We start from the raw sequence: 23,621 nt of genomic DNA, 5'->3' as shown, positions 1-23,621 counted from the left end.
GCTATACCAATAGTCTCGGATGGATGTACGTGCGCTGGTTATGGCTGACTTTTGGTCAAGTCGGCTATGCTACGGCGTTGTCTGCGTCTCTCTCGCGAGACGGAAGCTTGAAGAGAGTGAAGAGAGCATGTTCAAGACTCTGCTGAAACTAGCAGGCTTGGAAACATTTCTGTCTAGCTCGCGCTTCGTTGGCTGGGAAACATGGACAGCGGCGCTTCCCAGCAGCGTTGCTGGTTCGCCATATCATATATATGAGGACAAGAAGTTGTCCATACCAGCCCTACCACGTCTCATATATACGAGCAGTAAGAAGACAATACAAGCAAGCAGGCTAGCTCCGACCGGTGGCTGCATCTTGTCTATATTGATAACCCATGTTTGACAGATCCAATATGTCGTATAGCTGGCTATAGCACACGTGGTAACTAGAGTTCGCCCGCATGCGATTAGGTATGCGGGTGCGATCCGAGGAGACGAGTGTGTGATCCTTCATTATGCCGCTGTGATTCCCTGCTATCCACGGCGGAGGGTGTTATATCGATTGAATTCTGCTTGTATGTGCGTGCAACTATCACTCACTATACCTTGACTGCTTGCGCGGTGAATTGATGTGACATTCAGAGACGTGAATTGAAACCATCACAAAACCACATCAAACTTAGTGTATAAAGGAACGCCTCGAATATATGTCTTTGATGTTGGTAAGATGATGTTGAGGGTGCCATCAGCTTGGTGGCTTGTTCCGCCGTCTTCCTGTCTGGACCTCGTGCGTGTCGGGCGATTGAGCAGTGTAGGGTAGGTCCGTGACCCGGACAAATTTTTCCAACGCTGGAACAAACTTGAAATTGGGAGGACACGTGTATTCGATTCGATAGTGTAATTCAATTTCGTTGTGGAAATTGGGTAAATAAGTGTTGTTGACTGTTTTCAACTGCGTAATTGCTAGAAAATCGATGTGTTGCTGCGCAAGAACTGCGCGGAGAGGCGTTGTTGCCAACAAATACGTAGTTTATCCATTTCCCATAGCCCTACTTACGGGGGTCATGCCATACGCAACAGTACAATATAAAAATGAAGCATCGCGTTTTATCGGTAAAAAATGCCCGTCCGTCTGTCTGCGCACTGCAAGAAGCATATCGAGAAGGCTGAGCACGCTGCACGGCTGTTCTCCGTGACGATGTCCATACGCATGCATGCCTAGCCAGTTACCCACTTGCCCACCAGCTCATGCATCCATCTTCTCCAAAAGCACTCACTGCTGTTGTTGAGCACGATGCGGATATTACAAAGGTGGAAATTACCCTTTGTCCCGCATATGCGCTATTATCAAGGTGATATGGAGACTGGTAGGCCTGCAAGCCTGGCGTTGATCTTTTTCTCGCCTCAGCGGACCCTTGGCAGACGGACTGCACGTCGAAACGAAACCAGGAAAAGACGTGTACGCTTTTCTGCTTTCATGTATTTTTACCCAATAACGTGTCCATTCTCTTTCTGTTGGGGCTGATAATGGGGTATCTCTCGAGTTGCCCCGATAGACCCCCTTTGACCTGCATCATTAGCCAAACCCGTGGGCGCGAGCTACACTATAGTGACTAGACTAGTCCAGTTGCACAAGTGAGAAGATCAAAGGACAACCATAAATACCAGGGCTGTCAGGCTGTCAGGCTCTACAGGCGCAGCGGCACTAGTATTTATTAAACGTGCTGATTTGCTCCAGTTTACCAGGCACCGAGCATGGATTTACCGTTTCAGACCGTGGTGGACCTCTAGTTAGGGCTTTGCGTATTTGGTGCCAGTCATTCAGTGTGCCACGAGTTCGCGCCGTTCGCGCCGATATAAATGGGATAGCCAGGCAGTGCATAGGCAGTGACATGCATGACGGACAGAGGCTCTGCGGTTCTTCACCAATGTTGTGCGTGTTGTGTGTGCGTTGCAGGTGCTGCGCGGGCGCCTCGTGGCTGATACCCCCCAAGATGAGCTTGTGCCTAGCACAAAAAGGAAAAAGGAACAAAATTGTTGCAGCCGACATTGTGGTATTTGGCGTTAGTGGCACACGGACTGCAGTAACCATTTACTTGACTGCATGTTGTGTATCATTGGTGGCAGTGCTGTTTTTACACGACATCGAGGAGCTTGGGCGCTGTGGCCATCCCCCTTGTCATTTATTAGGATGCTTGGCTGCATGGACATTTGAAAAGGAGAATGGCAAAACTGGCGCGGGCCTTTGCTTGATCGAACCCAGAATAATCCAGAAGTTGTGCACAGGCCAGCGCTCTAAAACGGGACCTGGGCTTGCTCCGTCCGTTGGAAGCGATCGCTCCATGCAACCCACATGGACAGCAACCGAGGGAGGGAGGGAGGCAAGGAGAGGAGGGGAGATCACGTTTGAGCACGGTTCGTCCAACGGCTGCTGCCGTCGTTGGACAATCAATTGTGATTTGCTCTCCCGAGTTCCTCTAACAGAGGAGAGTGCTTGATGCCACCGCCGTCATGTTTGGTTCTTGATCTTGTCTTGAGCCCGCCGTCGAGGACAGTCATGCAAGAGTGGAAGCTTGAGACCAGTTGACCTGGTCGATACCGGCAGGTGATAGTGGCATTGCACCCTGGCTAGGGTGAGGGACCTTCATGTGCTAGCTTGCCGACCCATCATTGCATGGAACTACTGATGATGATGCGCTCTGCTGGTGAGGCTCGAGATTCATTGCTTGCTTTTTTTGTGTTCAGGTTACACTTGGTGGCTCGCCTTGCACCTGTAACCGTAGCTGGCGGAGCCGTGGACCCAGAATTGCGTACTGAAGTGTGTTGATGTGCATGTGTGCTGCGCGGTCCATCACACATCACATTGCTGGCTTCATGCGACATTGCGAGGGTTTGTCTCTTTTCGACGTCGCAAGCAGAGTCGTTGCTTTATCCGAAAGCTGCCTCGCATATCCGTACTGAGTAGTTGGGTACTACTGATAGAGAATTGTCTTAGTTCTGAAAGAAGAAATAGCTGCAGAACCCCCCCTGGCAAACACGGGCTCTTGTTGTTCGTGTCTCAGTCGCTGACGGGCGTGGCATGGGTTGGTGGCGCCTTTCTTGTCCCGAACAATGTGATGCCCTGGCAGGTTTGCACGACATGGCCCATGCTGTTGGACCGTCGGCGGTGCGCCACTGCGGAGAAAGAGAGGAGATGGTCCTGCGAGAATTCGTGATTCTGGTGCTCGGCAGCGTGGCCCCCCCTGACTGATCAGAGCTGGGAAGGTCTGGACACACGCTCAACAAGAGTCTTGAAGTTGCCGAGTCCCCGTTCCTTTTCTCTTATCAATTCCCCTCTGATCTCCTTTGTTTTTGATTCTTTCAATTCGCGATTGCCTGTGCCCTTGTGCGCATTTCACTCATTTCACCTTACGATCATCACGTTTGCTTCTGTTAGGTGGCGCGTCCTACGACAGCTTGTGCCGGCTACAACAGACCACGCCAGCCGCGCATGCATACGGCCATCAGCATCCATAGTATTACGTCGACTCGCATAGCTGTTGCAGCACGAGATACCACAGCTACCAGTATCTGCCGGACGTTTCTGACAGACGCCCAACGGAGCCTGACTCAATCCAGGTTTCATCGCCACGACGAGTCGCATTCTGACGAGGCTAGACGAGACGGACAGCTGGGAAGCAATACGCTGCCAGGCTGTGGCTAGCCTTGCTTTCTTTTGCTCACTGAGCTATCGACTGCGACAGGTTGCAGAGGTTCTGAGTCGTGCGCAAGCAAGCCTTGTGATTGACAGCTGGTCTTCCCCGCACTCGATAAAAAAGCAACAAGGAGAGGCTGCTGTCATAAGCAGCTTGAATCGTCATTCTTTTTGCGAACCGAGAAAGCAAAGAACCCGGTCTCTACAGAACCCACACACCAAGAACGACGGAGAACCAGCAGCTTCTCACCTTGTGCTTGCTTGGCTCGCACGATTGTTACGTTGAACTGTTCGCGGAAAGCGGGTATCCATGACGGAAACGGTCGTGGCAGCGGGCCCGCAAAGGGGCCACGGAGGCACTAAATGTGCTACCGCACAGGCTATTGCCAGCGCTATTCCAGGCCCGCCATCCGCTGGACAGGGCAAGCTGCAGGGGCCTTCGGGGCATCCTGGGCGCCATCCAGGGCAGCCGCTGGGGGTTTCAGCAGCGCTGGCCGGCTCGGCGTCAGCGCTGTCGGCAAGTCGCCGTCACACAACGAGCTCCACTAAAGCCACTGAAGCCACGGCATGTTCCACTGAAACTGCCGCTGAAAGGGTCGTCTCGAGTGCTGCTGGATCTGCAGCTGCCCGCCTCGCCAAAACTCGTCTCCCCATCTCGACTCTCCCCAGCCCGAGCCCGAGCGTGTCGACATCGACAGCTCAAAGGTCCTCGCTGCCCTCGCCGCTTCTCCATCGCCGACCTAGGTCCTACCTCCAGCCGCGAACCTGTCTCGCCGCATCCAACCTCGACCGCGCCTCTCGTCCTCCATCGCAGCCCTCTGCTGCTGCTGCTGCTGCTGCCACCGCCCACCGTGCTCGCCGCGCATCCGACGACTCGGCTGTCTCGCTCGGCGACCACAGCAGCTCGCCTCCGCTGGGCTCCTCACCTCCATCTAGCGTTGGGCAAGACATTCAGGCACCGTCGCCATACACGCCCGTATTTTGTGCGAGCCCTCCCCGTTCTCGTTGGCATCGCCAGCGCGCCTCGTCCTTTGACCTTCCGCCCACTGCCAGACCGCGCCCGCGAGCCTACTCTGATCAGGGTCCGCGTCCCGACGTCTCCCGTCCACCGCAAGCCTTTAACCTCCGCAGGTCATCGAATCCTGAACCGCCGGTCGGTTCTGATTCGCGCCTGTCGCCCGCCTCGTCTCACTCGAGCCTCCGTTCGAGATCCGCTCGCCAGCCCGCCTCCTTCAGCGCCAAGGGCATCTCGACCCTCTCCGGCCCGCCGCCGTCCATCAACGGCCGTCTGCTCCAGGTTGCCGGCGACGACGCCAACTTTGCGGCCCTCCAGCAACAACAGCAACACCAGCACCACTACCAGCCGCGCCTCATCTCGGGCACCCGACAGCTTCTGCCCCTCAAGACGGCCGCCAAGTCCTCGACTCCCGATGAACCCCGGCGCCGCTCCCTCCAGACACAATCGTACCGGCTGTCGCTGACCGGCTCCCTGCCCACAAACGCGACGCCCATCCGTGTACCTCCCATTCGCTCTTTTCGGTCCTCAGGCTCCCGCAGAAGCCTCAACAGCCCCGATATGAACTTTACGCCCCGTCCCTACGACCTCAACGAGAGTGCTGGCGCTCCCCTTTACGACGAAGATCTCGCCCGCACTGCCGCTGGCCCCGATGCCCTCTACGACAGACAGTCCAGGCTCATGACGCCGCCTGTCTCGAGCCATCAAGGCGTTACCGGCGAAGACTCCGGCGACGTCTTTTTGCGACTGGCCCGAGAAGAGGCCGTAAACCGCACCACCAATGGCCGGACCCCAGACGGCACCTACAGCCCAGTGGTGAGTATTTTTGTTTGTTCAACCATGCCATTCTGCGGCGCCGGCCCAAGCTCCCATTGTCTAAGACATGGCTATTTTTGGTCATTGTTTGCGCTGCCGAAGAGCCGACATTGTTTTTGTTGCGAGTCACGCTGCGACCAAGTCATGCCACCAAAAGCAACTTCATGTGCTAACCTCGAGTAGTCTGCTACGCATCGCTCATGGCATCGCCGACCACTGTCCACAAACCTCGCCTCATACCAGCCGATATCCCCGCCAAAGTTGAGGCGCAGACTTTCTGACCAGCAGGAGCGCCCGAATTTGAGCAGCCTGGAGGATGACCAAACTAGCCAGGCATCTCGCGTACTGCAATATCGCCCCATGAGCAGAGAAAAGGCGGCATCTGCTCATCCTGGCGAATTTGCAAGCCAATTTGCTCCCTCGACTCGAACTCACCGCCCACCCCCCTTGTCTTCGCGCTCTACCGTCTATCACGACAACTCAGACAGCTATCGCCATGGTCGCCGCCGATCCTCCGTTACAGAAAGCACCCCACCCATCTCTGGCAGAGGGCAGTCCTACAAAACCGGCCCTGTGTACAACTACTCCAAGACGTACAACTCCTCGCCGTTAATTCGGTCCTTTGACCTACCTCCACCGCAACCTCAAGAACACCAAAATGGTGTGGACGGCACAGAATCCACAGCCTCAACCACGGCGCCCTCTACGGTATGGGATGAGCTCGATGAGCTGAAGTGGAGACTGAGCCGCCTTGAAACGGTGAAGCCGCCTTCTACATCTGGTGCTGCCGTGACGAAGATGCCAGAGGAGCGCCCTGTCACAGCCAATACTATAGCAACGACGGCTTCAATGTCACCAAAGCGCCAAGTCCATGTCCATGCTGAAGAGACAGACTCAGTCTCCACGCAAAAAGATGTCTTTCCGAACCTGCAAAATGCCCTTGCTAACTGCAGGCAGAACCTGAGCCCTGCAATCTTCCAGGCTTTGGACTATGTTGCACAGGATGCGCTGGGTTTGTCTACAGCCATGAGCCAAGCACCGATGCCTAGTGGCGCTGGCGCTGTCGCTGACCGCCAGCTACGACGCAAGGCTGAGAGCGTGTGCCAAAGCCTCACTGAGCTTTGCATCACCCTCAACGACGACGCTGCATATAGAGCTGGTACAAGCCAACAGCAGGCGCAATCAGCCGTACCAGGAACACCGTCAACACCGACGCTTCCCAAATCGCATAGCAGCGGCCTACCTGTTTCTCGACGCTCTAGCGTAGTAGAGAGTAACATTCCACTGTCGCATACGAGCCCGAGGGTTATTTCCAGGTTTGAGGAGCGCCGCAACTCTCTCCTACACGGATCGGGTCCTCCAGTATCTCTGCATTCAAACCCAAATGCTCCCATGCTCAACGAAAACGGCCTCGGCCGCCATTCTTCTCTCCTCGTGTCTCGCACGCGCCAGTCTCGCCAGGAAGAACTGGAAGACGGCAGAGAGTCGGTGCTGTCGAGAAATCGCCGCGCCATGACGGAAGAACCCGACGACGGCCGCCGGAGCACCTTTTTCGTCCGCAGTCGTCGCGGCACGGCGGAAGACATGGACCAGCCGCTTTCTCGGTCGCCGACGCGACGCACCATGACCATGGCCTACCAGCGCGCCAACGAGAATGCCATTGAGATGGATGGCCCGGACAGGCAAGACACCTCGTCGGTGGTGTCGTCGGCCGCGGGATCGCGTCGCCGCTTTGTCTCGGAGCTGCACGCATCCCGATTGGCCGGACCATCTGGATTCAGTCCCGCAACGCCGACCAGAAAGTACTTGGAGCGAGCTGTGCCGACGCGCGAAGGCGCCGGCACGCCATCTTCGATGGACCACCGCCTCTCGCGCCATGTCTCGATGCACAATCGGGCGGGCAGCCAGCCACGCACGAACCGCGATAGTATGCTTCCTCGACCGCCAAGCGGCAATGTGGTCTCGGAGGGATCGCAATGATGGGCAATGTCTTTCAAGTAACGTCCTCCCATGTTCTGGCAAGTTATGCCAGTGTATTGTTTTAAATTTCTTGATGACTGCGGCGTTTTTATTTTTCTTGACGATTGTCACTGTGTCTATGACCTGCATTTTGTTTGTTTCTTTTTAACCCTGTTCGTTTCCTGTACACATTTTTTTCTTATATTTTTTCTTTCAGCACTTGGCAAGGATGGGTTTCTGCTGTTTTCCGACTAGAGGGATGTAATCTCGCTCTTAACTGGGGAGGAAACTTGTTCAACGGACTGATTTTCTCATGAGACTTCAGATTAAATGATAAAAAGACGCTTTTCCTTATTTTACACTGAACATAATGCTATATGATGGTTTTGTATGCTGTCTTGTCTTATACTTCTTATTCTTCTTTCCTTGTTCTTACTTTTCTTATTCTTCTTATTTTTCTAGGTAGCTGGCAAACTGGAAATCGTGCCCGAGTGACAAATCGCGGGGACGGCGAAGAGCAGCATCAAGTCACAAATGGACCAGAATGCGGCCTCGCAGATTCTTGAAGATTTTTAGTGACGGTCTACAGCGGCTGACTTCCAGGTCGGCCTTACGCCGATCTCACATGATTTAACAGAGGCCATGTCTAGAATGGAAGATTAGTGAAGCACGTTGGATTTTAGACAATGATGATGCGCAGAAAGCTGTATATCCAAAAGATATGGGGAGATGAATCCTATGCTGTAATATTCTGGCCCTGCTTTAGAAGACGGACACCTGGCCGCGTCCCGCACCGACAGCCCTGATGCGCGCCCCGATGTCGAGCGGATCGCCCTCCGACACGACAAAGTGCGCGCCGCTGTGCTTCTCGGGCTCCTCCACGCCCAGAACCTTGTAAACATTCGTCGACACGATGTCCAGCGCGTCCTTTTGCGAAATCTTGCCGTTGCTGTTGCGCCACGCCGTGCCCGCCTCAAAGGCCATGTCCCGCACGCGCCACTCCTCGCTCAGGCCGGCGCCGACCACGACACCCGCCGCGACGAGCCTGTCGACCGCGGTGCCGTTGTGCAGCGGCGCGCCGACGAGCGCGCGGCGCGCATCCCACGAACCGCCGAGCTGCTGCAGGGGAGTCAGGATGACGCCGACCTTGGCCGCGGCGAGCTGGTCCGCGACGAGGTACGACTCGGCGCCGCCGATGATGGCGAGACGGATGTGGGAGGAGGTGGCAGACTCGACCTCGGATTTGATGCGTAGGGCCGAGGCGATGCCGTCGGCGGACGAGATGCTCAGCGCGAGAACCAGGTCGCCGGCGACGACGCGCTGGAGGTACGCCGCTTCGGAGTGGGCATCGGTGATGTTGTCCTTTGATGCGGTGGCAGCGTCGAGGAGCTTGCGGCGTAGCTCGCCAAAGGCCTCCGCGTAGCTCTTCTTATCATACTTGACGGAAGAGTCGAGGGTGTAGTGCACAGCGGCGTCGCTCGCAAAGACGGCGTCGTCCTCGATGCTGGTAGACGCGGTGGTGACGAATGCGGCGCTGACGCCAAGGGGACCGCCAGCACCGAGCGGTGGGGACACGGCGCGGGTGACGCCGTACTTGCCCGCGACGGAGAGGACCTTGCCGTCGAACTGCAGGCCGTCGATGGCGCGCGTAAAGGCCTTGGTGCGGCCGTTGTTGGTTGTCTCTTCGGCGGAGATTTCGACGAGCCCAAGGTTGCCGTATGCGGTGAACGCCTTGTGGACGTGTCCGTCCTTGAGAGGGACGATCTTGGTGTTGCTGTTCTCGGCGGCGGTGCAGGCGCCCACGCAGGATACCTTGCCGTGGCTGACGGCGATGCTGAAAGGCTTGCCGGCGGCTTCGGCAGCAACAATGGAAGAGGCGTGCTCGGGAAGGTCGAGGAGCACCTTGGTGATTCCTGTAAAGAGCACAGACTCGACCGAAACAGGCTCCTCGGCGGGAATCTCGGCGAGGCTGGTGTCTGGCTGGATCGGACCGGTGTGGTCCTTGTCGAGCTCGACGGGGTCAGCGAACTGGGAGACACCGTCGATCCAGACCTGCACGGGGGCGGCGCCGACGCTGAGCGGGTCCGAGTCCCAGAGGGCCAGGTCGGCATCGAAGCCGGGCTTGATCTTGCCGAGGCGCTGGCCGAGACCGAGCAGGTCGGCGGGCGCAGAGGTGACGCTGGCGAGAGCGGCGTGGTACGGCAGGCCCCAGTGGTAGCCCTTGGCGGCCTCGAAGAGGACGTGCTGCGCGTTGAGGACGGGATTGTCCGAGACGTAGACGGGGGTCAGACCCTCATCGTAGAGGTACTTGCCGGCGTATTCGGAGCCGACGTACGCTTCGGCCTTGTAGAACATGTTGTCGGCAAAGATGGCGGACGCAGGCGCGCGGCCACCCCATGTGCGCTTCAGAATCTATCGGGTGTTAGCAGCGAATGAGGCCAAGATTGGGGGGTCTAGAGTAGTACCTCTGGAACGAGATAGGTCTGGTGGGCGTGGTGGAATGCGCGGATGGGAAATTGAAATTCGTTACTGTGGTCCACCATGGCCTCGAGGTCGGCAATCTTGTAGCAGTGCGTATTGATGTGCACATGTCCACGCAGCGCCGCCGACAGGGACTCCCACGCCAGATCCTGTGGGAGATACTCATCCATGTTGTCCGCGCCAATGGCCTCGGCCTTGCGACACCAGTCGTCCTGCCTGGTGACGAGGTCGCGGGCCGTCTCAAACGCACGACGGAAGCGGTACGATTCGCCCATGCGGCTGAAGGGCGACTTGTCGATGCCGCCGTGCACACGTTTGGCGTTTTCGCCACACGCCATCTTCATGTAGCGCCAGTTGCGCTCCGGATCCGCGAGCATGTCGGCGGCCGACGTTTCCGCGCGGCCGTCGGCTTTGCCCACGGCGTGCTTGATGACGTACGCCTCGCCGCCCATGTTGTTGCCGGAGCCGGGCAGGATGAGCGAGGTGGTGACGCCGCCGGACTTGATGACTTGGATCTGAACGTCATCGGGGTGGATGCCGTCGATGGAGCGTGCCCACGGCGTGATGTCGTCGGACATTTCATTGGTATCCTGGTCGCCCTGGAGCCCGGGCAGGGGGCCGACGCCAGCGTGGCTGTGCATGTCAATGATGCCGCTGGTGAGGAGACGTCCATGGGCCTCGACCACGAGCGTGTCCGCGGAGAGGGAGGTGCCGGCGATGGCGTCCTCGACTCGCTGGATCAGGCCGTACTCGATGTAGACGTCGCCCGAGATCCACTCCCAGCCTTTGCCGGCGCGCGCGTCCGCCTCGCTCGTGCCCGGGACCGGCTCGCCGACCCAGATGGTGGCATTCTTTATGAGGGTGGGCTTGCCGCCGTCAATGTAGCGGGCGTTGCGCTCGCGACCCAGCCCGATGGGGTCCTGCGGCTTCGACTGCAGCTTCTGGCAGGTTTGCAGGTCGGCGTGGAGGCGTGCCGCGGAGAGCTTGGGGGCCGCGCGCTCCGTGTACCACGATTGCTTCCACTGCGAGAGCACAATGAGCGCCAGGCAGGCGATGCTGATGAACTTGATGGCGCGTGAGCGGCGGACACGGCTGCCGCCGTGGCGTCGCGTGCTCGTGCTAGTGCCGGGCGTGGGCAGCGGGGTATACCCGTGTGCCGCAGGGGCGTAGGGCGGCAGGCCGGACTTTTCGTCCATGATGAAGGTTTTGGTTGGTTCTAGAGCTATATCCAGCCGTTGAGGAAGAAAAGGCGAGCTCCCAGGCTGGGACTGGGGTCTGGAGGTTTAAGTACCTGTTGATGGAGATGGAGCTCTAACATTGAGGCAAGCTAGACGGCTTAGCCTTGGTGGCGTTCGTGGGGTTGATAGGCTGATAAGATACTCCGTAGGAAGAGTTGGCTGTCTTAGTCGCGCTGTGACTTTTGTTGGTCTTGCTTTTGTTGGTCTTGCTTTTGTTGATTTCACGAACTCGATAGATTTTATCGCCTTTGAATACCATGTCTACTTCATTAAAGGTTTATTCCCTTTCGTTTCTTTCGCGTTTTCACCTTAGAAAGCGTGAGTTATGGAGTTATTTCAGACCCTCCGTAGGCTCCAGTGGCGTCACCTAGGACACTAATGACATAGCCCGGCAGGCGGGTACTAGAACCGATGGAAGTGGTTCCCGAGGAGTCGCACTTATGATAGCACTGATGTAGTTCTTGCAGCATTGATTGCGAGAGTGTGAGAATGCTCACTCAACGTATGCTACGAAGCAGTCTACTAAAGACGAATAGGGAATGGTGGGGATGTACTGAAGCAGAATGATCCTGATAAGCAAAATCGCTATTCCTTTAGATTCACCTCGACCTCAATCGTCTCTTCCAGCTCTGGGTAGTGACGCCAGATTCCGTCGCCGTAGTTGGTGCGCCGATTGCTTGCCAGGTAGGACTTGATGTTTGGCCGCTCTTTGACAGCCTCGTACAGCTCGAAGACGGCATCGTATTTACCCGAACTCTTGAGCTGAGACATTGTCTTGGGGAATGCGTACGACGTGCCGTCGATGCACTGTCTCTGTCAGTCTGCGTCCTCGAGATGCGCGGTCTCACATACCTGGAAAAGGACAAGGTCGACATATGTCAAGCTGTCGCCGTAAAGCCATGGCCCGTTTCCGCTCGTCTTGGAGTGAAGAAGCCTCTGCACGTAGCCGAGAAATTTAGGCGCGCGCTCCTCGATAAATGCCTTTGAGCGCTTCTTGGCTTCATCCTTCTGGTCTTCGTAGCGCAGAGAAGTGGCAATCGGATGGTGAGTGTCGTGGACCTCGTTCGAAAACCCATCCAAGATTGTTAGGGAAGCCTGGTTCAGGTGATAGAATGCTATCTCTGTCGCAGGGGGCGACAGGCCGAGCTTTGGCGCGAGGTAGATGAGAATGTTCGGCATCTGGCTGAGAACAACCTCGCCATGTTTCAGCACTGGCGGTGCGAGAATAGGAGGATTGGTTTCGTCGCCGATGTTATTCGTGTCGGTCAGAGCGAGCACCTTGGCGACAGCTTCGTCGGCGGTGCGTGCATAATCCTTGTATGGCACGCCAGCCTCCTCGAACAGCAGCCTCACGAATTCGCCGCGGCCAGGGATGCCAGGCCAGTATATCAATTCATACTCGGCATCATTGCTAGTTTTCAAGCGCTTGGTGTTAGGTTCGCTCATTTCGATGCTGTACAACAAATAATTTCGTAAGAATGGGGATGGTGCGAGTGGTTGCTGAACGCCCGGCCGGAGTGACATCAGCGAAGCGGGGGTTTGTCGGACTTGTCCAAACCCCAGAGACGCCCTGGGAGACAACTTAGGCTCAAGCTTAACAGCACTGGCGCAGATCGCAACATGGTGCACAAAGCGGCCTTAGAAAATGCAGTTAAAAATTCGTTCGAGCGTATCAGTTGTTTGGTCATAAAACGCAGCAAGCTCAGTTTGCCGGCATGCGCAGGCGAGCTTGCTGCTGGCTACCACAGAGGGTACAATCTACCCGCGACAGCGTCGTTTTCGGACATGCCTCAACATCAGAATGCTCACCACAATTACTGCTGCGGCCTTCTCGTGCGACTCCCGGATTACATCCTCGTGATCCTCATGGCTACGGGCTACGCTTGATCTCGAGAGCCTTTTGAAACTTTGACACGCATAAAGAGAGAAATGGGATCATCCGTTACTCCTTTCGAGAAAGGCACCTTACAGAAACGCCTGACTGTTATATGTGCGATTGCAGCAGTAATCATATGCATATATTCAGTGCCACAGGATAAAGTCAGAAGAACTCCAAATGCCTCTGGGTTGCAACTTTCAGCTCAAATTTACTCGTCTTCCCTCCGGAAAAACTTGCCCTTGCAGCATCCGCCGCGGGCGGCTGTTATGAGGAATATGCCCGACACAGGGAGCTGGGTAAACTGGGAGGATTTTGATTCTGTAGATCTGATGATGGCCTCTGACCCGAACATCTGCGACTGCTTGGATTGACTTTCAGCTTCACACCAAGGGCCGCAGGGGCGCTGGCAACTTTGCTCCGATCTCTCAAAAGCGCAAAGGGAACGCGTGACCGGAAACGGGCACATCAGTACCACGGGCCGCTGTGCATCTCTTCGGCATGGCTTCGACGTCCAGTTCGATGGCATCAGAGTCAGGATGGACTTATCAAGTGCCCGCATTTGGATGACGGGCTGGTGCTAAGACAGCGGGTCATCTGCCGCATTGATCCCTCGTTTGCTTGCGGTCCTGGCTGGGGTCATCTAGTAGCCTATCTATCGCCCTCTTCTCCTATGAATGAATTTCGCAATGAAGTGAGGACTTGCAACATTGAACGCTGCACATTGCGAAAACTAGTTGAGAAGAAGGCCGACGCTCGGGATGCTACTGGTGGGGATAAGTAACAGCTCCTAGAATGATTGGGAGATGAATTACGTGCACGACAATGGCTATAAGGACTTAATAGGACCATTATTATAATAGAAGGTATGATTAAATTATACAATGACTCGAAAATATATCATCACTGCACCGGAGTACTAGTTGCCACCAAGGCCCTTGTAGATGGCAACGTGCGCAATGCGGTGTCCCTCTCTCATCTGGCTGTTTTGCGCAGCGGGAATCGCCTCCTCGGCGCTAGACGGGGTAATGGTGTACTTGATGTGGTCCGCGGGAACCTGCAAATCAGCCAAGAAGCCGCCTGTGCCGCCCGAGTTTGTGGGATAGTTGCCGCCGTTGCCGGGAGTGTGGCCGCCCAGATTTCCGAACAGGCTGGTGATACCGTCCAGAATGCTGCCGCCCTGCTGGCTTGACTGGCCTGGAGATTCCGGTCAGAATCAGTTTTGGACATACTAAATGTTGACGGCGCCCGTTTCTGCGGTGAACAACTTACGCTTGTCGAGCGGCGCAGCGGAGCCGACGGCGGCGAGAAGAGAAATGGCGGTGATGGAGAGGCGCATTGTTATAAATATCTATATAATGAAGAGAATAGCTTGAAAGAGTGTGAAATGAAGCTGATGAAAAGAAGGTGTACAGATTTAAAGGCTAGGAACGTGAGCGCATCACGTCGTCTTTATACCGCGATGGCCTCACGGCCTAAATCTCGCTAAAAAAAGCGTTTGGCTGGTTGACCGTGCGCCGCGCGAACAGGCCACCGACGCTCAATGCTGAAGAACTTGTTTCCTATTTAGTAGGCTGTAAAGTGGCCGTTTCAGGGCGCGTTGCCATCAGCGCTGCGAGAATGGAGGTTGAACGTCCAAGCCCACGTCTGTGCGGTGGGTGGGCATGAACGACACCTCCGTCTAATAATACGCCAAGGAGGCTCCGTGCATGTTTCTGCTGTCCATGCAGGGCTGAAAAAGGAATGAAGGGTATTTAATTCCGTGCGCTCGCCGAGGTATCGCTCAGGACGGAGTGATACGGTGATCGACGAGAATCGGGCGATGCGGCCTGGCTGCCGGACGGTGCCAAGAGCCTTCGCCTGCCGTCAATCGTTCTTGAATTGTAAAAAGATCTAACGCAGCGAATCAGGGATATGTTTGACTATTTCAAATTATTAATTCATTTTAATGTGCCTCAAGCTATACTGTCTGTACCTTCAGCATGTTGCTCCAACACTGCGGCAAATCGGGGGCATCACACCACTCCTGTTACAGACCGCTCGTGGGTGGCTGCAAACTGTTGAGTGCTTTTCCAGGACTCACAGGAATTTTTTATAGTTTTCTTCCGTAGCGGAGTCGTAAAAATAAGGGACAGTTGAAAGGGGATGTGCTAAGAAGTAAAGGAAAAAACCGAAAGCAATTCGGAAGGTAAGAAGTGGTAGGAAAGATAGAAATATTAGGAAAAATCAGAAAAATCAATGAACAAACTATAAAATAGAGTTAGAAAACTGAAGAAGATAAATAGACAAAAGTAGCAACTAAGTCGCTACTTCTATTTCTCATGTTTTGTAACCCGTGCGTGGTGCTTTGAAGCGTGGAGGGTGGCGACCAGCGCGGAAAATTGGAGTCACAAGAAGGGGCAGTTTGGTGTCGTATACACCTCGAAATGACCCAAATCTTTTCAAGTTCCATCATCTAGATAACGGCAATAAATCTTCGGCGCACGTGTAGCCGCACCCGAATACAGCCTTGGCGTGCGGGGAGTATGAGCAGAATAACGAGCAAAACTTGCTCATGACGATTTACCCCACGCTACAACGATCGCGTTGCCTGTATCGGCTAATCCTTGTAGAGAGTATCGCGACTCATCGCCAGAAAGACCAGACTCCAAAGCTGCCTGACATCGCTCTCCGTACCGCTACCTGCGCCTGGAGGCGGTGGCAGCACTCCGAGCGGCGAATACTTGAACCCATCCCGACCAGTCGCATTTCTGGAGTAGGTCCAGCTCCAAACTTCCGACTGCAATGTGTCCTTGTTGTCTTCAATCACGTCCCAAATGCGATTATAGGCCGCTTTGAGCGCGCCGTAGACGTATTTGTCTCTGCAGAATGCAGCCGCCTTTGCAGCCGATCGCTTCGATTTACCGGTTGTTGTATTGCTGCATCGACCCAGCTGCAGTTCGAATCCCTTCGCAACAAAAGCAAGCTGCCAGCCCCAGATCACAGTGCCATGGTACGCTGAGTTGGTAAAGTTGGCGATAAACGCGGCGTCTCCTGAGAGTGCTGGGTTAGCCACGACGACACCGATAGGAGTAGTGAGTCCGGCAGGGAAGGGGCGCAAAATTGCATTGGCAGTAGAATTAATAAAATCAGTGAGCTGATTGTCGTCATCTGTCGTATTGAAGAGTAGCACATTGCGGAAAGCAGTGTCAGTGTGCGTGATTCGAATGGGGGCTGACTGATTGGCACTTGGTAAAGCGAGTCCGTAGTCAACAATTGAGTCGCCAGAGGAGTAGTTTGCCATGGAGTCCGCGTGTGTTGGGCCGTTATAAAATGTATTCTCCTTGGCATAGTTGTCCAAAAATGCTGTGCTGTTCCTGACAGAGTCGCTATATTTGAAGAACGGCAGCGTCTTGTTTTGCCAGACGTCTGCTCGTTTTTCTGCTGATGCCCGCCACATTTGCGCATCATTATTTGGGAACACACCAGAAATGGCTGACAAGCTGGCAATAGCACGAAGGGCCGCTGGTACCAGTGCGCAGTTGACATCAAATGGAATACGACCGTTCGCCAGACCACGTTCAGAGTCTCGCCACTGCCCAACAGGAACTCCATCTAGCAAATGTATCAGATTTGCTGCTGTCTGCTCCTTTTCAAACGCCTCCGTGATGTTCATAATCTTGGACGCAAGCCTGTGGCCCAAGTCTCCCCAGCTCATATCTTTGTTTGCCACGTTTACTTTGCCGGCCTTGGTCTTCAACAGTGGCTGCACACGGTCGGGGGAACCCTGGAAATACCTGTCCATGAGGACTGGTAAATAGTAATCCGTATCAATCATTTGATAGGTAAAACCGGCCGCTGTCGAGTCGAAAATGCCATTTTGCCTATTGGTAAAAGTAGCATAGTCGCCAATAGTCTCTTCATGTGCCACAGTCCCATCAGTCTTGTTGATGCGCTCTAATGCTGCGCCAAGAACCGCTTCCATTGCTGATCCGGGGCCAGTTTTGAGAATGGGCTGTAACAATAGCGCGGAAATCATGCTATCTCTTCCAAAATATGTGAGAAAGCGCCAGCCACCGGCGAGGAGCTTATCCGAGTATGAGAAGAACGATAAAGCGTCAATCTGTTCAGGCTCTGTCTTGACAAGCGACATTGAATCGTTGTGCAAAATGTCTTTTGGTTTGAGTTGCACCAGCTGCGGATAGTCGAAAGTTGCAGAGAATCGATAGAAGCCGGCTCCGAACTTGACAGTCTTGTTGTCGACGTGGACCTGTCCGTCCGCGTTCTGCCAGGGCGAGAGTGTGAGGGTCGTTGTAGTGACATTGTCTAGCCACAAGCGAGAGATCTGCGCACCGGTTTTATTGAAGCGTTGGACTTTTATCGCATCCTGGATTAACGGCGTGAGGAGGCTCGGGCCTTCCACAAAGTCACGAATGGTTCTGACACTGCCAAGAATGGCTAGTGACAAAGAGGCAGAGCTGTTGAATGACAAGACTCCCTCGATGCCAGTAGTTGGAATATTGGAAGATGTGTTCTGCGTAAATGACGACAATGGAGCACCCAGTGTCGAGTTGACGAGTTCAATAGCTAGACTGCCATTTTTGCCGTTCTGAGGCGCAAAGAATGCGCACACGCCGCTGTTGCCGCCAGGCCAAGCTACAATAAGACGCGGTCCGATGATTGACAGATCACTTTCGGGTAGTGGGCTTGTGATGACAGTCTGGGCATCGACATGGCAATCCGAGTAAAAATAGTTCTCGTACGGGGCGTCGCGCAGGTGCAGGGTCGTGGCCTTGCACGAGGAATTGGTTGATGCGACCACACTCCCTAGAAGGGAACATAAGACAATGAGAAGCATCATGCTAAATTCTGCAATTCCTTCAAGTACTCAACATCGCAAATGCGGATAATCCGGGACTCATTCACTTTAAATAACTCTAAAAAATCGAGCTACTAACGTCGGCCACCCACTTCTTGGCCCTACCCACATCTCGGCGCGACACGCGTCTTTAACACCACTTTCTAGATGCTGTATAACGAATCTAAAAAAAATTATAATAATATAATAAATACACTATTAGATATAAAATTAACTAAATAATCACTTTATAGCTTTAATTCTTAGAATATCGTATATAACCCCTATTAGTTATATTTTAAGCTAGCTATATATGTTTTTAACGTCTATAATTTTAATAAAGATAGAATTAGGGTTAGAATTAACTTTCTTCTATTATTTTTATAGTAATAGCTTCCTTACTATATAGAGTTTTATATTCTCTTATTTTAAGAAGAGTATTTAGGCTTATTAGGTATAAAATTACTTTATAATCTTATATTATATTAGCTATAAGATATACTAGCTAGTTAAAAGATATATACTATTAGAAAGAAGGTATTAGAGTTAATATATATTAGTAGGTGTTTTAATCTCTAGTAGGGCTTCTATAAGTGCTAATTTTAGCTCTAAAAGAGGTGTTTTTAGTATTATTAGGAGTGGATTAATAAGTAACTTGCTTATTAGTAGCTTTACTATATTAACTAGCTATAAGCTAGCCCTTTACTATTTAGTATAAATATTTTAATTTAATAGACTAGCTATTTTAGTAATAGTATAACTTTTAAGAAAAATTCTTTTTCTAATAGGTAAGGAATTATTATTATTAGGCTAGTTACTAATCTCCTTATAATAATAGGCTTTAATTAAGCTAAATACTACTATATTAAGAGGTTAAAGAATATAAGAGCTATAAGCTAATAGAAATAGAAGGTATATATTATAGTAATAATATTTATATAAAAATTCTACTATATAATAGCTTTTATAGCTATTAATAATAAAAAGGCGGTATTAGCTTAAAGACGGTCTTATTTCTAGAATAAAGATAGTTTATAACTAATAGAGAGCGATTTTATTATTAGTCTAGCTTTAAGCTATTACTTTAAACTTCTAGCTTTTAAAAGGGCCTAATTCCTTAGGAAACTACTACTTTTAAACACTCTTACTATTAAATAGTACTAGTAGAGTAAGGCTCTTACTTAGCGCTAAGATATACTTAAAGATTATACTCTAATAGCGTATTTTAGACTACTTCTTTAAGGTAATTCTCTTCTATAATAACCCTAATATTAGGCCGTTCTCTTAGAGACTTATTATAAGCCTAGTCTTATCTATATTATATTAGTTACTTAAGAGTATCTTATTAATAGTACTAATTATTAGAAGCTTAAAGAAACTTTATATAATATAAGTTAAGATGCTATTAGCCCTTTTAAAATTAAGTCTCTTACCTTTTAAGGTCTTAATTTCTAGGTTTCTTTTAATAAAGCCTTATATCTAGTTCTTACTAACTAGTTCTATATTACTATTAGCTCTAGCTAACTCGCCTACTATCTACTAGATCTACTTATAGGTTAGTAGGTTACTTAAAGCGTCCTAAATTAATATCTAGCCTCTTAAATCTACTTCTTATATTAATAGAAGCTTTTATATACCCTTAAAGGCCTCTTTACGTAATATTCTGCCCTTTAATCGTTCCTATATTATTAACCGCAGTACCTCTTACCGCTATATAGTAATATAGAGTTTTATGCCGCTAATTACGTCCTAAATAGCATTTTAAAGGGCCTATTTAGTATATTTAAGAGGTATTATTATATATATAAAATTTAACGTTAAGATAATTATAATTATATAAGAAAACACAGTTCTAGTAATGTAGGTTTGGTGTTGAAGTGGGTGGAATGACGGCGCCGAGATGTGGGTAGGGCTAAGAAGTGGGTGGCCGACGTTATTCTGTGAGTGCCGCTCCCCCGCACCCCGCACCCCGCACTTCGGATGGTGGCTAGGTGGCGATCTGCCTCCAAATTTCCAGGAAGTTAGTGTCGGGCCGATTGAACTCGTCGTCGAGTTCAAACAGGAAAGTAGCACGGTTTCTTCATTATCGGCAGAGTTGCGATTCGCTCGGCAGTGGCCACCGAGCGCAAAGAAGTTCCACAAGAGAAGCTACTTCCATGGCGCAGCAGTGACAGCACTTCTTGAGACGCCTACGGCGCACTAAATTTCACGACTGACTAGCTGTCCACAATCTACAATATCCACAACTGTAAGATAGCTCATCATTCGTTGTTATTGACTTCAGAGAAAAAAGAGAATTATGAAGAATTGGGAAGGATTGTGACAGTACTGAGAATACACAATTGGGGGGGGGGGGGGGGGGGGGGGTTATTCTTGTACTTTTGCCGGCCATATCTTGGCTTCGCTTGGGTATGACGTTCGATCGCCTAGGCTAAGCGTCAACTGGCGAATTTCAGCATTGAGTAAAATTTTCAGGTCGCCTAATAAACTTAGCTGCGTAAAGTCATTACTATGTAGCAGCACCACACCAATTGCATGATCCTATGTGCGTCGACAACGATCGAGTCTAGGATCGTGCGCTTTTGCTGCATTCTGCTCTCTTTCAGCAGAGTCTATGCATTAAAACCAAAGAGAGATATCTTGCGTAATTTATCCTTTACCAAGTTTGCCGCTGCGCGGTGAAATGACACCCCAATGCTATCGACGTGTTGGAACGGCAGCATGATTGCTGTTATGCCAAACTTGTGCCGAGTCAGTCGGCAAGCTCAGTCGCCTGCATTTCCACAGACACATGCTGCTCATACGGAGTAAGTACGCCCCTGATGATGATGCAGCGTGATACATGTACGGCGGTGGCCGGCCAACAACCAGTTCAGAGTCGTGTGGCTGCAGCGGGCAAGGGTGCAGCTCTCAGCCATCGAGCGTCCGATGGCCGCGCAGTGTCTCTTCGGTCACTAAGTGCGGGCCGTAGACTATCAGGCCCTTCAAACCCCGTCGCAACGGCAGCAACGTTGTGTCTATATGTAGCGGAGAGCGTGAGAGTTGGTGTTCTCTACCAGCTCGACCGTTTAGCCCTTTCGCAGGACAGACCGGAGGTAGTCGATGCCCTCGGCGTTGGTAGTGCGGCTAAAGCTGCCCGATGACATGCTTGCCAGACGCAGTGTTAGTAATGTCGCTAATAAGCCGCCTGATAGTATGGCTACCTCGGCATATATGTATACCTTGTCAAACGCAGCGCGACTGTTGTTGATAGCCCACTTAAAGGCTGCGAGGTCAAACGTCGCCTCGTCTTTGCTGTCACAGATGGTGTTGCGCCCGGTCAGCGTCGCCTGCCGGCGCACATGCCACGCGTATACTTCCGCGTGTAAAACCGCGCTGCGGACAGTTCTGTAAACAGAATTAATCTCTTCTCTACGGCAATCTCAAGCGGCGATTGACTCGATCAGCGTCACGCCGATAGTCAATACCCGTATCTACTCGACAACATGCTCAGCTTGCCGTACTGGAGGATCCGCCCTGTTTACTCTCATTATCTGCGGTTGTTCCGCGCAGAAACGTGGTCCTCGCTTGAGGGCTCAGAAATTTCCTGCATGGATAAACAACTCCGCCCAAACTCTAGCTCGGAGATCTTGCTACTATAGAGCTGGAGATGACTCGCCGACACAATCTGTCCGAATCAACTTGCTTGGGCGATGCGATACCAGCTTTAGACGACAGCGGAACTTCCAGGGATATGGTGAGGTCTTGCTGGTCTCTACTGAGCTGGTCGCAGCCGCCGATGGGGAATGGCGCGTTCCTACTGGGCCTCTCGCGCGCCTCTCTGGACCTGTCTCTTCATCTACATAACTGCATAGTGGTTCAATACTCCTCAAAACCTTTCTCTCATTTCCAGTTTCTAGAACCGTTAATCAAGGAAAGACTTTTTCTTGAATTTGGCACAGCTACCGCTGGGCTAACTTGTTCTCGATAAATTGCACTGGAAAGGCGCCGAAGACGAATGGCTGTCTTGTTGGCGATTTAGCGAGTAAAAGTCGAGGAGACCTCCTCGACTTTGATGCAAGACTCCACGGGGAAATTGTAAGGGGGCATAGTTCTGATTTAAGCGTCCTGCTATACCGTGCAGGTGAGTTCATGCAGACAAGGCCGGAGCCAGGCGTAACGGATGAGGCCAGCCTCCAGATAGTCAGCAAACTGACTCTGGAGTCTTTTCTGCGAGTCTTAGGCTCATCTTCGAAAGCGCAATCGCCTGCCAGCAACACCGTTCCAACAAAAGATTCGAACTTCCCAGATAGGAAAACTGAAAGTGCCTTCGGCTGCTGCCAAAACGCTTCCGAAAACTCTCGCTCTGCATGGAGGTCCCGGTGAGCGCATCCCGCCCGCGGAACAACGCGATCAGTTGATCAACGACCGTCTGGATAACAGGCTCTTGGACAGCCGTGTTGCGGTGACTGCAGCCATATTCAAGGTTTTACAGGCGTGCAGAGTTGGCTTCTCAGTTTCAGGCAAAGCCTGAGTCTCGGTTCATCCCGCTTCCTGCCTGCGTCGCGTATCGATTTCCAGACGAAAATGATGATCATTTCATGGTGCCATTCTTTAGCAGCACTGCCATGCTCGCGCCTACGGGAGAGATACACCTAGAGATGGCGCTTGCAGCGGATTTGGAAGGAGCGAGCCTATGGTTTTTATACGGTCTTTCGCAGAGAGCCTGCTTGCGATGGAACGCGTTTGACTGAGGTATGACCATCTCTACGCACAGCGCGATGCTACCCAAACTAAAAGCTTCTCTAACATATGAGTAGTTTACAATGTCGGAACTAGTCTTTCGACGGAAGAATGATTGGGACGAGCTTCTCGATTTTGCCGACAACCTTCTCGTCTGTCTCATCTGATCCCTTCAAGATAGTGAGAAATATGCCACTCACCTGCGGGCTGCGAAGCGGCTGTATCCGTCCGCTTTAGATTTGAAACTGGGGCTGAATGGCTATGGGAAATTGCTACGATTGATATTTCGCGAAGCGAAGGCTATTCTGCGCGACAAAATTGGCCTCTAGTCCCACGAACTTGACGACCTAACGTATGTCTCCTTTTTGCCAGTGTTTGTCCCTTTCAGTCCATCAGCTCATGATCTGTAGTCGGGAAGAGGAGGCGGCCCTCGGAAGCTTTCTGGCTGGCAAAGAGTTTGGTCTTGAGCGCCCTACTGCCATTTTCATCGTTACGCATTTTTCACGCCATCTGCGGCCGTGCCATGTATACCAAGTCGACGAGGAGCCCAGCCAGCCTTTTGATATCATCACGAAGGGCCAACAGATTGACACCGGGTGCCGGTTGCTTCATGACCATGAGGAGTTACCCACTGCTCTTGTAAGTCGGTCTTCTCCAATCGAAGCAGAATCGCCAGAATGGCGCCCGTACATGATCGCTTATGAGATTGGCATGCCTCCATGGGGCGGCCTTGGACATAAGTCGGCAAATTCACATTTAACTGACTATGATGAATCTAACAAGATGGTTGTAGTGGGTATTAACCGCCTCGTTCAAGGTCTTCCAGGGCTCTCTGACATCCGCGAGACGATTCTCTTCCCTCGTAATGCCGCTCGACTGATACCATAGGCGTAACGGCCTCGCGAGCGGCCATGCTGTAGACGTAGGTAGCATATAAAGCCAAGTGCCAAATTCAATGAAGGCCCCTTCTCTATTTCCAAGCTTTATATATGCGCGTGAATAGT

At 52.2% G+C, this 23,621-nt stretch overlaps 6 protein-coding genes across 6 annotated transcripts; 2 read left to right on the top strand and 4 right to left on the bottom strand.

The window, feature by feature from the left end:
• Positions 1-3,983: 3,983 nt before the first annotated feature.
• Positions 3,984-7,484, top strand: LMH87_008532 (uncharacterized protein; the record flags this gene model as incomplete). Its single annotated transcript, XM_056201719.1, has 2 exons — positions 3,984-5,504; positions 5,688-7,484. 2 exons carry the CDS (start codon positions 3,984-3,986, stop codon positions 7,482-7,484), a joined length of 3,318 nt encoding a protein of 1,105 aa, XP_056056352.1.
• Positions 7,485-8,225: 741 nt separating this feature from the next.
• LMH87_008531 (uncharacterized protein) lies at positions 8,226-11,140 on the bottom strand (the record flags this gene model as incomplete). The annotated part of the gene is made up of 2 exons (XM_056201716.1): positions 8,226-9,875; positions 9,929-11,140. The coding sequence occupies 2 exons, from the start codon at positions 11,138-11,140 to the stop codon at positions 8,226-8,228; spliced, it is 2,862 nt and encodes a 953-aa protein (XP_056056351.1).
• A 627-nt stretch (positions 11,141-11,767) lies between these two features.
• On the bottom strand, positions 11,768-12,628 carry LMH87_008530 (uncharacterized protein; the record flags this gene model as incomplete). Its single annotated transcript, XM_056201715.1, has 2 exons — positions 11,768-11,989; positions 12,035-12,628. The coding sequence occupies 2 exons, from the start codon at positions 12,626-12,628 to the stop codon at positions 11,768-11,770; spliced, it is 816 nt and encodes a 271-aa protein (XP_056056350.1).
• Positions 12,629-13,977: 1,349 nt separating this feature from the next.
• Positions 13,978-14,397, bottom strand: LMH87_008529 (uncharacterized protein; the record flags this gene model as incomplete). The annotated part of the gene is made up of 2 exons (XM_056201714.1): positions 13,978-14,255; positions 14,331-14,397. The coding sequence occupies 2 exons, from the start codon at positions 14,395-14,397 to the stop codon at positions 13,978-13,980; spliced, it is 345 nt and encodes a 114-aa protein (XP_056056349.1).
• A 1,260-nt stretch (positions 14,398-15,657) lies between these two features.
• Positions 15,658-17,895, bottom strand: LMH87_008528 (uncharacterized protein; the record flags this gene model as incomplete). The annotated part of the gene is made up of 1 exon (XM_056201713.1): positions 15,658-17,895. The coding sequence occupies one exon, from the start codon at positions 17,893-17,895 to the stop codon at positions 15,658-15,660; it is 2,238 nt and encodes a 745-aa protein (XP_056056348.1).
• A 5,121-nt stretch (positions 17,896-23,016) lies between these two features.
• On the top strand, positions 23,017-23,497 carry LMH87_008527 (uncharacterized protein; the record flags this gene model as incomplete). The annotated part of the gene is made up of 2 exons (XM_056201712.1): positions 23,017-23,256; positions 23,411-23,497. 2 exons carry the CDS (start codon positions 23,017-23,019, stop codon positions 23,495-23,497), a joined length of 327 nt encoding a protein of 108 aa, XP_056056347.1.
• Positions 23,498-23,621: the final 124 nt, after the last annotated feature.

Source organism: Akanthomyces muscarius (assembly GCF_028009165.1).
Source record: "Akanthomyces muscarius strain Ve6 chromosome Unknown contig_18, whole genome shotgun sequence".
NCBI classification, from domain to species: domain Eukaryota; kingdom Fungi; phylum Ascomycota; class Sordariomycetes; order Hypocreales; family Cordycipitaceae; genus Akanthomyces; species Akanthomyces muscarius.
Note: the sequence above shows the minus strand (reverse complement) of the source record. Positions and strands in the feature narration are given on the sequence as shown.